Source organism: Heloderma suspectum, chromosome 12, assembly GCF_057233095.1.
Source record: "Heloderma suspectum isolate Gila_16-S chromosome 12, 16-S_ref, whole genome shotgun sequence".
NCBI lineage: Eukaryota > Metazoa > Chordata > Lepidosauria > Squamata > Helodermatidae > Heloderma > Heloderma suspectum.
The window spans coordinates 24,416,233-24,433,317 of record NC_139469.1 but is presented as its reverse complement, the minus strand read 5'-3'; the positions used below and the strand labels follow the sequence as shown (position 1 = coordinate 24,433,317).

At 44.4% G+C, this 17,085-nt stretch overlaps 1 protein-coding gene across 4 annotated transcripts in view; it reads right to left on the bottom strand.

Annotated features, from left to right (window-relative positions):
- Positions 1-17,085, bottom strand: part of ANKS3 (ankyrin repeat and sterile alpha motif domain containing 3) — a 31,735-nt gene that overhangs the window by 10,138 nt on the left and 4,512 nt on the right. For all 4 annotated transcript variants that reach the window (XM_084818801.1, XM_084818798.1, XM_084818800.1 and 1 more), the window contains exons 4-9: positions 16,029-16,150; positions 14,089-14,170; positions 9,946-10,081; positions 8,070-8,228; positions 7,220-7,348; positions 6,839-6,951 (exon numbers count right to left, since the gene is read on the bottom strand). In XM_084818801.1, coding sequence (XP_084674927.1) covers positions 6,839-6,951; positions 7,220-7,348; positions 8,070-8,228; positions 9,946-10,081; positions 14,089-14,170; positions 16,029-16,150 — 741 coding nt within the window. The remainder of the gene's footprint in view (positions 1-6,838; positions 6,952-7,219; positions 7,349-8,069; positions 8,229-9,945; positions 10,082-14,088; positions 14,171-16,028; positions 16,151-17,085) is intronic.

Here is a 17,085-nt window from a genome sequence, read left to right as displayed (position 1 = left end):
ATTTGTGCTCAAAACACCAAAGCTTGAAAAAGCGTTTGGTGTAGTGTGAAAGCTTGTTTCCACAGCCCTGTAAAGACTAGCTGGGCCAATGAAAAAACATTATTTTCAGCAGACATTTGGGATCCTCTGAGTTTGAAGGGACCTTCTCTGACAGCTCTGCTGCATTTGCTTAATATTGCCTAACTGATTTGGTTGATTTGTGTGTGTGTGTATTATGTTGTAGTTGCTCTTTTAATATGTATTTGGATTTTAATGCTGTTAGCTGCTTGTGGATCCTTTGGTATGAAAGGCAGGGATATAAATATGTTTTTATTTTTTATTTTTGGATTTTAATTTTTTTGACATTTACAAATCACAATTAAGTAAATTTGACAAATAGAAAAAATAGGGAAGGAACTCTTGTGTCAAAAGGCAGGGTAAAAGGAAGAGAAATAAAGGGTGGAGAATAGTCTACTATATAAATCAGAATGTAATGTCTAAGTAAAAATCATACAGAAAAATTAAACAGAGCGCTGCACACCGTTTCACTCCTCAAGCTATCAGTTTGTCTAGTATACATTAATAGGATTTAACCTTACCGGTCTTCAACAAGACACTTTATAGAGGTACTTGTACACAATAAAAAGACAATGATTTTTATAACATGGGTCAGCCATGCCATTAAGCTGAGAATTTATTTATTATTGCATTTATATCCCGCCTTTTTTCCTCTTACAAGGAACCCAAGGCGGCTTACATTATCCTCCTCCTCTCCATTTTATCCTCACAACAACCACCCTGTGAGGTAGGTTGGGCTGAGAGTGTGTGACTGGCCCAAAGTCACCCAGTGAGCTTCCATGGCTGAGTGGGGACTAGAACCCGGATCTCCCAGCTCCCAGTCCAACACTCTTGCCACTACACCACACTGGCTCTCCCACTAAGTATACCTCACACTCGCTATTTGCAGTTTAGCTGTAGCCAGTACCTAGGCTATTGGCTGTACTGAGTGCAGGGATTGCTTCAGAATCAAAGACATTGGAGAGTACCAAACCTGCATCAAGAGGAATTGTATAGCCAGCAATTATTTTTATATGCAATATGAAGTGATATTTTAATAACCAAACTGGTTCAAGGTGATAGCTAAGAGCGTGAGCTGGAAAGTCTGCCGTTCACCTCAGCCATGCAGGCCTTAGGCAAGCCACTATTCTTGCAGCCTCAGTAGCCTGCCTCTAATTGGGGGGCAATAATACTGCCCTTACTTGCAGGACTGTTGTAAAGATTTTTGAGAGAATGGATGCAAGAACATAAGAAGAGCCATGCAAGAGCAGACCAAGGGTCCATCTAGCCGAGCATTCTGTTCACACAGTGGCCAAATAGCTGTCCATGGGAAACCCACAAGCAGGACAGGAGTGCAACAGCACCCTCCCACCCATATTCCTCAGCAACTGGTATATGCAGGCACACTGCCTCTGGTACTGGAGGTAGCATATAGCCATTAGGACTAGGACCCTTTGACAGCCTTCTCCTCCAGGAATTTACTTAACCCCCTTTTAAAGCCATCCAAATTGGTGGCCATCACTACATCTTGTGGTAGCGAATTCCATAGTCTGACTATACGCTGTGGGAAGAAGTCCTTCCTTTTATCTGTCCTAACTCTTCCACCAACCAGCTTCATGGAATGACCCTGGGTTATAGTATTATGAGCAACGGAGAAAAATGTCTCCCTATCCACATTCTCGACACCATGCATAATTTTGTACACCTTTATCATGTCTCCCCTTACTCACTGGTTTTCCAGGCTAAACAATCCCAGCTGTTGTAACCTTTCCTCACAGGGGAGTTGCTCCAGCCCCTTGATCATTTAATTTCCCCTTTCTCCCCTTTTTTCTAACTCTACAATACCATTTTTTAAGTGCGGTGACCGGAACTGTACACAGTATTCTAAGTGTGGTCAGAGCATAGATTTGTATAAAAGCAGTATGATATTGGCAGTTTTATTCTCATTTCCTTTGCTAATTATGCCTAACATGGACTTTGCCTTCTTTACAGTAGCTGCACACTGGGTGGTCATTTTCATCGAGCTGTCCACAACAACTCCAAGATCTCTTTCTTGGTCGGCCACCACTAGTTCAGATTCCATCAGGTTATAGTTGAAGTTGGGATGTTTTGCCCCAATGTGCATCACTTTACACTTGCTTACATTGATGTACCCCCTTCATGGATCACTGCCTTGTTGTAACGAAGGGGCTTGAAGTGAAGCCATAAGCTATGCTGTGCAGGGCCACCCAAGACGGACAGGTCATGGCAGAGAGTTCTGACAAAATGTGGTCCACTGGAGAAGGAAATGGCAACCCACTCCAGTATTCTTGCCAAGAAAACCCCATGGAACGTATCACAAGGCTAAAAGAGATGACACCGGAAGATGAGCCCCTCAGGTCGGAAGGTGTCCAATATACTACTGGGGAAGAGCAGAGGGTATTTCCAAGTAGCGCCAGAAAGAGTGAAGCAGCTGGGCCAAAGCCGAAAGGACACTCAGCTGTGGATGTGTGTGGTGGTGAAAAGAAAATCCGATGCTGTAAAGAACAATATTGTTTAGGAACCTGGAATGTTAGATCAATGAATCAAGGTAAGCTGGAGGTGGTCAAACATGAGATGGCAAGATTGAACATCGACATCTTGGGAATCAGCGAACTAAAATGGACAGGAATGGGCGAATTTAATTCAGGTGACCATCATATCTACTATTGTGGCCAAGAATCCCTTAGAAGAAATGGAGTAGCACTCATAGTCAACAAAAGGGTGGGAAAAGCAGTACTGGGGTACAATCTCAAAAACGATAGAATGATCTCAGTACGAATCCAAGGCAAACCATTCAACATCACAGTAATTCAAGTCTATGCCCCAACCACTGATGCCGAAGAAGTTGAGGTTGATCGGTTCTATGAAGACCTCCAACACCTTCTAGAACTAACACCAAAAAAAGATGTCCTCTTCATCATAGGGGACTGGAATGCTAAAGTAGGAAATCAAGAAATCACCGGGATAACAGGCAGGCATGGCCTTGGTGTACAAAATGAAGCAGGACAAAAGCTAATAGAGTTTTGCCAAGAGAACACGCTGATCATAGCAAACACTCTTTTCCAACAGCACAAGAGACGACTCTACACATGGACATCATCAGATGGTCAATATCGAAATCAGATTGATTATGTACTTTGCAGCCAAAGATGGAGAAGCTCCATACAGTCCGTCAAAACAAGACCTGGAGCTGACTGTGGCTCAGATCATGAGCTGCTTCTTGCAAAATTTCGGCTGAAATTGAAGAACGTAAGGAAAACCACTAAACCATTCAGGTATGACCTAAATCATATCCCTTATGAATATACAGTGGAGGTGAGGAATAGATTTCAGGGATTAGACCTGATAGACAGAGTGCCTGAGGAACTATGGACGGAGGTCCGTAACATTGTTCAGGAGGCAGCAACTCAATCCATCCCAAAGAAAAAGAAATGCAAGAAAGCCAAGTGGCTGTCTGATGAAGCTTTACAAGTAGCTGAGGAAAGAGGGGAAGCAAAAAGCAAGGGAGAAAGGGGAAGATATATCCAACTGAATGCAGAGTTCCAGAGAATAGCAAGGAGAGACAAGAAGGCCTTCTTAAATGAACAATGCAAGGAAATCGAGGAAAACAACAGAATGGGAAAGACTAGAGATCTCTTCAAGAAAATTGGAGACCTCAAGGGAACGTTTTGTGCAAAGACGGGCATGATAAAGGACAAAGAAGGCAGGGACCTCACAGAAGCAGATGAGATTAAGAAGAGGTGGAAAGAATACACAGAAGAACTATACAGGAAAGATCTTAATGTCCTTGATAGCCATGATAGTAATGTCCTTGATAGCCATGATAGCGCGCTCACTGAACTTGAGCCGGACATCCTCGAGAGTGAAGTCAAGTGGGCCTTAGGAAGCATTAGTAACAACAAAGCTAGTGGAGATGACAGTATTCCAGCTGAGCTATTTAAGATCCTAAAAGATGATGCTGTTAAAGTGCTGCATTCAATATGCCAACAAATTTGGAACACTCAACAATGGCCACAAGACTGGAAAAGGTCAGTTTACATTCCAATTCCAAAGAAGGGCAACGCCAAAGAGTGTTCAAACTACCGCACAATTGCGCTCATTTCACATGCCAGCAAGGTGATGCTCAAAATCCTACAAGCTAGGCTTCAGCAGTATGCGAACCGAGAACTACCGGAAGTACAAGCTGGGTTTCAAAGAGGCAGAGGAACTAGAGATCAAATCGCCAACATTCGCTGCATCATGGAGAAAGCAAGAGAATTCCAGAAAAACGTCTATTTCTGCTTCATTGACTATGCTAAAGCCTTTGATTGTGTGGATCACAACAGACTGTGGCAAATTCTGAAAGAGATGGGAGTACCAGACCACCTTACCTGTCTCCTGAGAAACCTGTACGAGGGTCAAGAAGCAACAGTAAGAACCGGACATGGAACAACCGAGTGGTTCAAAATTGGGAAGGGAGTACGACAAGGCTGCATATTGTCACCCTGCTTATTTAACTTATATGCAGAGTACATCATGAGAAATGCCGGGTTGGATGAATCAGAGGTCGGAATTAAGATTGCTGGGAGAATTATCAACAACCTCCGATATGCAGACGATACCACCCTAATGGCAGAAAGCGAAGAGGATCTCAAGAGCCTCTTGTTGAGGGTGAAAGAGGAGAGTGCAAAAGCTGGTTTGAAACTCAACATTAAAAAAACGAAGATCATGGCATCTGGCCCTATCACTTCCTGGCATATAGAAGGGGAAGAAATGGAAGCAGTGACAGATTTTACTTTCTTGGGCTCCAAGATCACCGCAGACGGTGACTGTAGCCATGAAATTAAAAGACGCTTGCTCCTTGGGAGGAAAGCTATGGCAAACCTAGACAGCATAGTAAGAAGCAGAGACATCACCTTGCCGACAAAGGTCCGTCTAATCAAAGCTATGGTTTTCCCAGTAGTAATGTATGGCTGTGAGAGCTGGACTATAAGGAAGACTGAGCGCCGAAGAATTGATGCTTTCGAACTGTGGTGCTGGAGAAGACTCTTACGAGTCCCCTGGACTGCAAGGAGGTCAAATCAGTCCATCCTAAAGGAAATCAACACTGAGTGCTCACTGGAAGGACAGATACTGAAGCTGAAGCTGAAATATTTTGGCCACCTAATGCGAAGAGAAAACTCTCTGGAAAAGACCCTGATGCTGGGAAAGACTGAAGGCAAAAGGAGAAGGGGACAGCAGAGGATGAGATGGCTAGATAGCATCACCGATGCAATGAATATGAACCTGAGCACACTCCGGGAGAGTGCGCAGGACAGGAAGGCCTGGCGTGCTATGGTCCATGGGGTCACGAAGAGTCGGACACGACTGAACGACTGAACAACAACAACATTGATGTACATCTGATATATGCTGTGTAATACAGAACACAGGTGCACATACTGCACAGCCAAGTTCATATATGCATGCTCATCATTTGGTGGGTTTCACGTGCGAACCATCAACCACAGGGGGTGGGGAGAGGGACCTTTCAACACTACCTCAGGCACATATTTTTTGCAAATGGAGGCAGTTCATACGTTGAGCTGCCAGTGCAGGAGTCACTCCTGCTGGCAAATGAAAAGAAAGCTGCTTCTTGCCTGGAGGCTTGTGCCTCCTTGTCAGAAACTAGCCCGCAAGCTCCATTCCTCTTTGAACTCAGTTCTACTTCTCTCTTCTATGGGGCATACAGCAGACATGCAGCAGAAATTCCCTCATCAGGGTCAGATCAAATGTGGAAATCAGCTGCTAGGCATAACAAGAAGGGTTCACAGATCGGGAGCTCTGTGAATGCTCACCCACCCCACATTGCTTCAAAGCAGAACTGAGGGAGGCTTCTCCCACTGAAGAGGACCTAGTGTGAAGTCATCTAGGTAACCTTGAAAGGAGAGCAAATGGGAGGAATCACCCAGTCCTGCATAATCTCCACCACTGAAGGACTATCAGGCCCAATTACTGTGATTTCCCAAAACGTTCCAAAAGGAGATGTTTTCATTCTATATCCCCTGAGGCTGGAGAAGTACCTTAGAGAGTGGCAGTTTATCTAAAGTCCGTCAGAGTTGCTCCCACCCACATTTCTTTTCCACATCTGGTTACTCTATTTAGGATGAAATCCAATTAGATCCACGCTGGGTACTTGTAAGCCTCCAAACTCAGAGGCTTACAAGTAGCCAGTGCAGGGTGGGAGGAGAGTGGTGGCTCCACGCTCCAGCCACCCCTCATTTTTGCTAGATAGGCAATTTTGCCCATCTAGCAGCGGTGCCTTGGGGTGGGGGAGGGAAAGAGTCTGGGGCGGCCATTGGAAATGACTTGGGGCCGCTGCCCCGGTCGCCTCCCCCAGAACGCCCCCCCTTTCCCTGTCTTCACACTCCGTTTTCTGAGTATGGAGAGGTAGCTCACGCGGTTGTCTCTGTACCAGCGATGCAGGGGCAGGGAGTGCGGTTTCCTGGCTCCGAGCCAGGAAACGGAACTATCCTATGCCACCCCTACCCCCAACACTGTCTGGTGGGCATAGGATTGCTCCCTTATAGGAAAAATCACACTTTCCAGCAGTGATCCATGTCAAGGAAACTGGGGTTCAGACCACTGAGATCCTCCCCATTTCATTTCTTGTGTTTCTATATTGCCCCATAGCTGAAGCTCTCTGGGAAGTTCACAAAAATTAAATAGCATGAAAATATATTATACAAAGTACAAAAACCATTTACATGAACACATATAAACAGATCGCGCACACATAAACAACGCAGTTTTTGTGTTGAACCTCATTGCTCTCCAGGGAGCCCTCGCTGCTGATCCCCATGGCTCTGGCCAGGCCTTCGCTGCTGCTGCTGGTCCTAATGGTGGTGACGTCACTGGTGAAGAAGGAACTATCTTCTGAAATGGACAGAAATAATGAAAATAGTGACTGCTGCACTCAGACCTCGTAGATGCAACAGAATATCAATATTCTGCATATTTTAATGCTTATCGATAGCGACTTCTTTGATTATATATTCTAGAGCAAATTATACGTCACAGTTGTATGTTTATCTGAAGGGATAACCTTGTCCGCCTGGATTCTGAGATACTCTTTGACACCTGGGCCTCAAAAACTCAAGGTAATTCACAATGGGAACATGGCTTCAAGGAAGCAAGAAGGTACCTCTGCTGCTATTGCTTTCCACGTCATGTTCATTGATGGGAGAAGTGACATCTCTGTACCGGAGACCTCCTCCTTCAAAGCCACTTCCATCATTGTTAAAGGTAACATAGCCCTCTGGGGGGACCTGCTCTGTGTGTAAAAGGGATACAGTGAGAGGAAGAGAGGTGAACAAATGAATGGACAGATTTCATTTAGCAACTTGCTGTTACTTAATCCTTGTCCCGAGGAGTTCAACTGAAGGAGAGATAACAGGCTTGTGGTGAAATGAGCGTAGTAGTTATTGAAATAATTTTAACCCCTTTTTTGTTGGGAAGACCCCTGTGGTGGCCAACAATTATAAGCTGTATAAAATATAGCATACCATAAAAACAGGTTTAAGAAAACCACATCATAAAGTGACAGAACTAATCTACTGCCAACAGCAATAGTACAGGCAGCAATACATCTGTCAACCAGCACTTTTAAATAACCGGGGTTTCACTGGCCACCCCCTCTGCCAACGTACAGACTTCCTGAAATAGGGAATATTCCCTCTTTTTTTGGCCTCAAACATCATGGTTTTGAGGGGGGAAAAAGAACCAGAGGGTTTACTCAGACCCATGCAGACGGTGCAGTAAAATACCCTCCTAGAATGGTCACGAAGATAGAATAATTCAACCCAAAATCTCAGTGGAGGGTGCAGGGATTTGCACACCCTGCTGGATGAACTCACCTTAAGCTTCCCTCACTAGCTTGATAAGCAAGGTGGCTTCGGCACCCAAGTGTTAAGCATCAGGCGAGAGACAGCAGTAGCCCCAGGCAGCAGATTGTGCTCACCCACTGTGGCAGAGGAAGCAGAACTTGAACTCACCATGACGTGATTGGCTTTTCCCTCCAGTTCTGGCTGCCGTTATCTTGGCTAACGCATGGGGCCCTTCATGGATACTGGGGCCTTTGGACTTGCGAGCAGGCCTCTGCCTCTGAGGAGCGGAGTAGGATTCATCTGATGAGCTCAGGTCCTCATATTTCCCTGAGTGTCAAAATGCATGCAGTCAGTAGATCTAGTGTCTATGAGGATGTTGCTCTACATTCCTAGAACACTTTGTACTCTTGGGCTAGTTCTCAGATGGGTTTTCCTGGAAGCGTACACCCAAGGCTGATGTTAAGTCTTGCAGCCTTCCCCAACCTGGTGCCCTCCAGGTGGTTTTGGACTTCAACTCTCATCAGCCCCAGCCAGGCTGGCTACTGGTCAGGAATACTGTAGTCCAAAATATCTGGAGGGCACCAGGTTGGGGAAAGCTCACCTAGCCAGAGCTATGCTCATTCAATTCCAGAATGCACCTTTTGCCAAGGAGGAGGGGAAAGACTTTGAGTTCTAACTTCAAAAACTTCTGCTTCTTCCTATGGATCTCCTGTTAACCAGTCAAATCATAAACTCCTGGCATTGTCATCTAGGGCAAGCACAGGAAACTGAGGGACTGCAGCTTTATGTTCTTGTATATATTAAATATACATACCCTCTAAGCAAATCAGTATGCTCTGTTCTGAAGAGATACCATTAAGCTTATCTTGGACTTTGCATCTTAGTCCATTCGCACAAACCAAGAAAGCGCAAGACAAAGCTTCAGGAGATTTGAGATCAGAGGCTGTCGGAGTTATAACTCAGTAACCCAGGTAGATCTCTAAACCAATGATTACTTAGTGCTGACATAGCAATTCTATGTGTGTCTACTCAGAAGCAAGCCGCACTGAGTTCAGTGAGACTTAATCCCAGGTAAATATGTACAGGATTACAGCCCAAGTATTTCTATTGCTCTGCTCAATAGATGATGGCAGCTCTACCAATTCATAACATGTGGTAGCTGGCCTAACTAAAACCCCATTTAATTTAATATACCAGTGAGCCCTGGGACAAGGATTGGGGTAAAGACTCTCCAAACGACCCCAGGGGATGTCACAGCAGGTCTAAACCCTGGTTTATGATAAATGCTGGTCAATAAACCCCAGAGAAAGGAGTGGCAGGAAGGAAGCACATCATGCCAGCCTGCTCCCAATCCCTTAACCCCGATCAATCTTCATTGGTCCCCATTCTTTAAAAAAAAAAAAGGGTAAAGGTGCCCCCAACCAGTCATGTCCGACTCTAGGGTGTGGTGCTCACCTCCATTTCTAAGCCCAAGAGCCAGCGCTGTCCGAAGACGCTTCCGTGGTCATGTGGCCAGCGTGACTGAACACCGAGGTGCACGGAACGCTGTTACCTTTCCCGCCGAAGCAGTGCCTATTTATCTACTTGCAATTTCTTGCTTTCGAACTGCTAGGTTGGCAGGAACTGGGACTGAAGACGGAAGCTCACTCTGTCACGCGGCACTCGTGTCTTGAACTGCTGTCCTGCCGACCTTCCGGTCTGCAGTTCAGTGTCTTAACCACTAAGCCACCGTGCCCACCCCCCCATTCTTTACATCTCCACAATAGCTCATTCAATCAGCTCCTTTACACTAAATGCTCATTAAGCCTAAAACGGGGAGATGGATTAGTAACACACTGGGATTATGGGATAAATTTAGCATTTAAAAAAAAAGAGGGAGAAAATCAAGCTGTTAAAAATATGTGATGGTAATAAAAGAGAATTAATTGAGAAACAGTGAAAAGCTGAGAGTTGGAAAGAAGAATCGCAGGAGGGAAGCTGGGATTTCACCTAAGCAAGCCAAAGGCCCTTTCTGCAAGAGACTATAATGAGGTGGCTCAGTCACCTGGGCCCCTGCAGAGGACCTTGGGCACGGGGGCAGTATGCAGGTCGATCAGCCCCACTATCTTCACGTGTCCATACTTCATGGCCAATGCCCGCGCTGTGGCTCCAGTGCTGTCCCGTACATCTACTCTCACACCCTGTTGGGAGGCAACACACATTGTTCAATTCTTCAGGCAGAGCTGGTTGCTATTTTAAAGGGACCCAAATTGTTCAAAGGTTGTGCGGTCAAGAGAGGATCATAAGGGTGCATTTTCACATGCAACATCCCTATAGGATCCACCAAAGGATTTGTGCTCCTAGCAAGGCTGAATAATACCGTGGTATTAGGCAGTCATTTTAAGAAGGTCTTTTAAGCATCATGTTAGAAATCTTTTGCAGCGCTTTTGTGGTTTTTGTCAATGGCACCAATGCATGAATTCTCCATATTTAGAGCTCTAGATACTCTCCTGACTCAATAAATCTGCAGACATTCCCAGGTCCATGCCAGCGAGCTCAGCTTCTCATCCCATTTCAAGTATGAAAACAGATCGAGACAAGAGGGATCTGCAACAAAATGGTGCAGTGTATTACCAGGCTTTAAGAGAAGCGCTCCTGTTCAGGACTCCAGCCAGCCTGGAACAGGAGCTTTGTAATGCTGAGTGGAGCTGAATTACTCCATATATTTATCTCTATGATGACAACATTCTGTCATACCGAAAGCTCACAGGGCCATTTCTCAGTGATATATTTTGCATATCTAGGGAGCCCCTTAAGTATGTAGAAACCATTACCTTATTTCTGGGTGGTCCCATTTCACTTCCAAAAAGGTAGACAGTTGACCACCTGAGTTTAGTATTAGTACATACACAAGTGTGACCTGCAGCAAAATGTTGAAGCACATTGTCACCTCCTCCCACCACCACAAGAGGAGTGCTGCAGTTCATGGCTTGAGACAGCCTGGAACAGAAAACTTGTAGTGTTGTCTATGCCTCTCCAGGAGCAGCCAGAGAGAGGGGGGAGGGAGTTTCAGAAATAGGGAAAGGGATAATGAAGGTCACCAGGCCTCCTCCTGGTGTGCTATATAGTGCTAGAGAGCTACCAACCCCAAACCTGCATATTTTACAACTATACAGAGGGAGGTAGAGGCAGGTAGTTCTGAAGAAGGGAAAGGCACACCTCTATCCCCTTACAGGATAGTTACTATAAACAGTCAGGGGCTTCAGCAGGTGAATTCCCTCTCTACCTCTACCATCCATTTTTCTCCCACCCCACCCCAACCCTCCTCCCCCTCCAATTGATACACAAACATTTTGTGCCTCAAACTGCTCTCAGCCAGAGACGTGATTGGTAGACTTAAACAAGCCCTGCTCAGGTGTTTGTCTGAATACACAAGGGCTAAAGGTGAGTAATCGGCAGGGGCACACGCACAAGGCCCAGCCCCAACATCCCCCAAGAGGCGCAGGCCCCTCTTCAGAATGTCACACGTTCAGCACAAAGGTGTGAAGGAGGCTTCCACATGCGGCCAGATAAACGCACTTAGAAGCCTCCACAGGATTGGGGATCCTGGTAAGGCACCCGGATGTGTGCAGAAGCCCCTCAACACGTCGGGGTGGAGCGGACGGTAATGTTAAGGGCAGGATGTCTGCGTACCCCTATAGCGGTACATACGTTTGTGAACCTAGTATGTCTGGCATATATATTATTTATTTATTACATGTATATCCTGCCTTTTTTCCTCCTTAAGGAACCCAAGGCGGTGTATATAATCCTCCTCCTCCTCTCCATTTTAGCCTCACAACAACAACCCTGTAAGGTAGGTTGGGCTGAGAGTCTGTGACTGGCCCGAAGTCACCCAGTGAGCTTCCATGGCTAACTGGGAACTAGAACCCAGATCTCCTGATTCCTAGACCAACACTCTAGGAATCTTAGACCACTACAGCACACTGGCTCTACTAATGCAGAAACCATTACCTTAATTTTGGTTGAGTGGCCTCATTTTGCTTCCAGACCAGTAGCCATTCAAACCACTGAGTTCACTAAAAGCGGGAGTGATGGTATTTGCAGTCTGACCACATGGTAGCAACATTTATGTAATCCATAGCCACAGGTACTTCCAGACAGGCAGCTCCTGTCTGTACCAATCAAAATGCATTGTGCAGCAATTCTGTCTTCCCCTCCTTAATGGTTTTTTTGGAGCAAGAAAACGACAAAAGAAACAGTGGGGCAACACAGAAGGGTTACAAATGGCAAACGACATCATCTGGAACCCTGTAAAATTCTGTGTTTGAGACGGAGTGATTGCACAATAGAAGCCCTGTCTAGAAGCGTAGCATAGAAATATTGCAGAAACAGCGAACTCCAGTCAACGAACACTTATGCTACAATATTAAGTTAGTCTTTCATGCATCACAGCACTTTTTACAGCTCCTGCCCCAGCAGATTAACATGGTTGTCCCTTTATAAATATTGCAAAGATTTCTAACTTCTTGGTTACAAATATCTTTTTAAAAATGAGCATGTGAATTCATCCTAAGGGTGGAAACTCCCTGAACTAGCTCCAAGCATCTCACCCCAGGTTTACACAGCAGGCAGCTATGGAATATGGAGCATCCACCTTTGGACAGAAACACACTGTAGCATCCTTTCCTCCTCCTTGAGAGTCCCTAATGCAGCATTCTTGACAGCTATTAAAGGAGAAGGTCTGGTGCAGAGATGGAAGGGGGATTATCTCCTAACCCAACACTCAATACATGAATCCAGTTAGAGTGGCTTAGAAATCAAAGGCTGCATAAACCCTGCATAATTACACATTTTAAAAAATGGATAAGGCAAGTGTTGATTAGCACATAGAACAGAGAACCACATAAAAATCCATACAGAGCATGCAGACTTTTGATGAAGCCATACATTAGAATAACTGTGCTGAAAAGACCTGGACCTGGTTTGCACGACTCATCATTTAATGCATGATTAACCCTGGTGCACACCATGGCCATTTCAATTGTGCTACTCCCAATCAGGCCAACTGGGGGTTGTGCCGTGTCATCCAAACCCAGTCACTGTGGGTTATTCAGGGGTTAAATAACCCTAACTTAACTCATGATTTGCAGTAGGGGTTAAGCGAGAGTTGTTTAATCCTCAAATAATCCACAATGACTGAGTTCAGACAACAATGCACAACTCCCAACTGGCATTCCAAATGGTGGTTGCACATGCTGCAACTTGTGTTACAGGAATGTGTGCAAAAACCAGCTTTTTCTGTACATTTCACAGCTTTCAAATCCCTGCAGGGGAAGAGTTTTGAAAACTATTTTAGATATAGAGCAGTATACAAATATTGTAAATAAATAAAATAAATAAGAGAAGGAAGAATTTACAAAAAGGCAATATGCAGTAGATATAAGCACTCCCCTCTTACTATCCCTGTCCCGTAACGAGATGCGCAGGCAAAGTATGACCAGTGTAGATCAGAAAAAGCACGAGTCAGGTAGAGAGAAATTTCCAGTGATGTTATATTGGTGGTAAAAATCTGGTAGGATTCATCCAAAGAAGAAAGGTATGCATGAATGCATTATATGCTCAGTTTGACTGACATGGCATTTCCTATTCCAGTAAGACATGTACAGGATGACTCTAAAGGAGGTCTAGATGTGATGCTGAAGGAAAGAGTTAGCTTTCAAGAGGGTGTTACAGAAATGAAGGAGAACTCCATGGTGAATATAAGTGGCTCAGATTGATTTAGAGACCACTGCCTGGTTGCGTAGAGCATGGTATATCTCAAGAAAAGGAAAGAATCAGTCATTGTTTCTATTCAGTGCTTTCTAAAAGAAAAGTTATGTATAAAGGTAGAGAAATGGGAGACACCCAGTACAGTAGAGATAACAGAACTATTAGAGGAAAGGATGTGCTGAAGAAATAGTGTGGATGTACAAGCCTCTTTTCTCCCCGATCCCATGACAGAAGTCGGAATTTACAGTGAGAAGACTTATCAGATAAAACAATAGCCTCGAAGCAAGATCTGCGTTTCTTAACATAGAACTAGAGCAGTGCTTTTCAGTTGTGACATTAATACCACTGGACATACTGTCAAATTACCACTGGTTGAAAAAGCACTGGGTTAGAAGAACAGTGTCATGGTCTACCTGAGAAACCAACACTCACTTACATGATTGAGAAGATACTGGACAATGATCTCGTGGCCAGAAGCAGCTGCTTCCATCAGTGGGGTGTATCCACAAAGGGGCTCCCTGGACAACAGAAAGATACAGCCCATGGAAGGCTAGGGTCAAGAGAGGTGTAGTTATGCAATGGGGGCATGCTGGTCAGGTCACACACAGCTGGAGAGACAAAAGGGAAAGTACCAAGAGCAGGCAATGCTAGGAGCACAAACCTAGGATAATCTGGTCTTAACACCACATTCCAGCATGAACATATGAAGCTACCTTATACAGAGTCAGACCACTGAGCTGAGTACTGTCTACCCTCACTAGCAAACATTCTTCAAGGCCTCAGCATTGGCCCTTCCCAACTCTGCTACCCAAGACTCTTAACAGGATATGTTGCTTTGGCTCTCTTGGCCTCTAGCTAAGGGAGTGAACCAGAAGTCTTCTGTATGCAAAGCATGTACCATACTACTGAGCTACAGCCCTTCCCTGTTGGTGTGTCACTTTGGGCCCTGAATAGCACCCAACATATTTTAAACTATAAGGTACGTGGTAACAAACGGAACCCCTGGGTCAAATCAACATCCCACCCCCACACCGGAGAGGTCCTGTCACCTCTCATTCTCTTCTGAAAGGAAATGTAGGCTTAGTTAACACTGATGTGTTATGTCTACATCTGAGTTGTGCCTCTTCCGATTTCAGGTGGGGGCTTACATGCTTGAGTACTCTTCCATGTAAGAAAATTCCTTCACAGAGAAATTTGAGGCACAGCAGCAGCACATCAATTTCCAAGTAATAAAGAGCAGAGAAAATCCAACAGGAACATTTTAAGTAACAAGGAGTTTGCACTAAAGTCAAAAGAGAGGATATTAACAGAGGGTTCTGAAAAGAGCCTTCAAGACAACAGGCAAGAAATAAAGGGAGAAAAATCAGCAGATGAATTAAGGGGTAAGATCAGAGTGGAGTGAAAAGATCAGCGTGAAGTACTAATGCTTTGGCAGGAACTGAAAGAATGTGACCCGAGCACCAGTCTGACACCAGATCGTCTCACTAGCCCCTATGCATCTAAGTGAATATCTGCCCCTTCCAATCCCATCCCACAGCTAAAACTCCAGTTGATGCTCTAACCACCTCCTTTGGAAATAGCTATCACAAGGAGAACTGATGGGACATAATCTTTACAATCTCTACTTTTCTGTTTAAGCTTTTTAATGGACCAACAAAAAGTATCTGCTCAGTGTTCCATTTTTTCTACTGCAAAAAGAACATTTAAAAGTTCTCTGCCTTGAAAGACTGAACTATCTTGTCACAATTTCCCATCCTGTTGCCAAAATTCTGGAGTGACCAGCTGAAATCGAATATTGAAGCTTTCCTACCCCGTCTTTCCATACCAGTGTCTTGCTTGAAACATGGTTCCTCCCACCAACACATTGCTCTTTCAATGTACACAGCACACTAGCTTTTGCTTTCAGTCCAGAGCAGGCAGTGTTATTATTTATTTCATCTATGTCAGGAGTGGCCAACCTTTGGGCAAGTGCACTACAGGTTAATGCCAAAATGCCACTTTGTACTGCTGTCATTCCCACTAAAATACATGCGCAGCCTCTGTATCTTGGGGCATTTTTCTTTCCAGTCCATCAAGCCATAGAGCTGGCAGAAGCACCGTGCTGGAGAAGCAAGCAGGAGTTCAGACATGCCTCTTGTGCCATAACCAGGTCCACAGGCCTTCCTCCTCCTGTCTGAGAGTTCCACAAATACCAGTTACCTGTACCACTTATGACATTTATTCCCTAGGGTAGCCATTTATGAGCTAGATACAAGAATACAGGAATGTTACCTGCTATGTTTTCTCCTCCTCTTATCTGTATGGCACTAAGCATTTTGTTATGACAGCAGGTATTCAAAACATGCTAGGGCATCCATTCACCACCTTTACTCTTACCTGCAATTGGCATTAGCTCCACTGTCCAATAAGAATTGGACCATTTGCTGATGGCCAGCACTGGTGCAGTGAAAGAGGGCAGTCCAGCCATGGATGTCCTTCATCTCTAACTGGGCACCTTGCTTCAAAGAAATACAGAGCATCTGTTATGGCAGTGCATCTCCCATGTCTACGCCAAGCCAGAAGGTACGGTGATGTGCCAGAGGTGCGCTTTCATGATATCTCAGACTGCAGTTTGCAGCCACATTAGTTTAAGATTGTTGATATTTACCTTTTCTATTATAATAATAATCAAAGCAGCTTACAGTTATGGCGAAAAATAGAATTTTAAAAACACATTCTTTTAAAAATGAATATTGGAAAAACAGCAATACTAAAGCTTTCAACTGTTATTATGTCTTAAAATGTTAAAGTGTAAGAAATACAGATTAAAAGCTAGCTGTAATAGAAAGGTTATTTACCAATTGTGTAAAGACATACATAGGGAAGTACTTCCATACAGGCAACCACCTCCAGCTTAAGTGGTGTCACCACTTCAATGAGAATTAGATAACTGCTGATTCTCTCTACTTTTTTGCCCACCCCACGAAGAAAGAAAAACACCAGCTATTCTGTCCTCCCTTGAATTAGGAGTACGGTGCCTTTGAAAACTCAGGAGTATGGTAACTGCTTTGAGTGCCATTTTTTGGTAGAAAGGAAGGGTATAAATCAAATAAATAAAAATATGGTGTTTTTGGCAAGGATGTTCTACAGAACTATCTCCTGCTCAGGAGGACAGAAGTGGTACACTCCACTCCAGAACTGTTTTACACCAGTTCTTTCAAGCAGCCCAGGGAAATGAGCAGTAAGCCAGTGCCAGATCTTCCCAATAATTTAATTCCTAGCCACTGGCAGTCTCAAGTGATCCATTTTATTTGGTATATTGTATAGATTTGATTGATTGCCTGAACAGTGATACAGAAATACATTATTAAAAATGAATGAGCATCAGAGCAGCTGTAAAATGTCAGTATACAGCATATTAGATTAATAAGTACCTAACATCATGATGGACAGA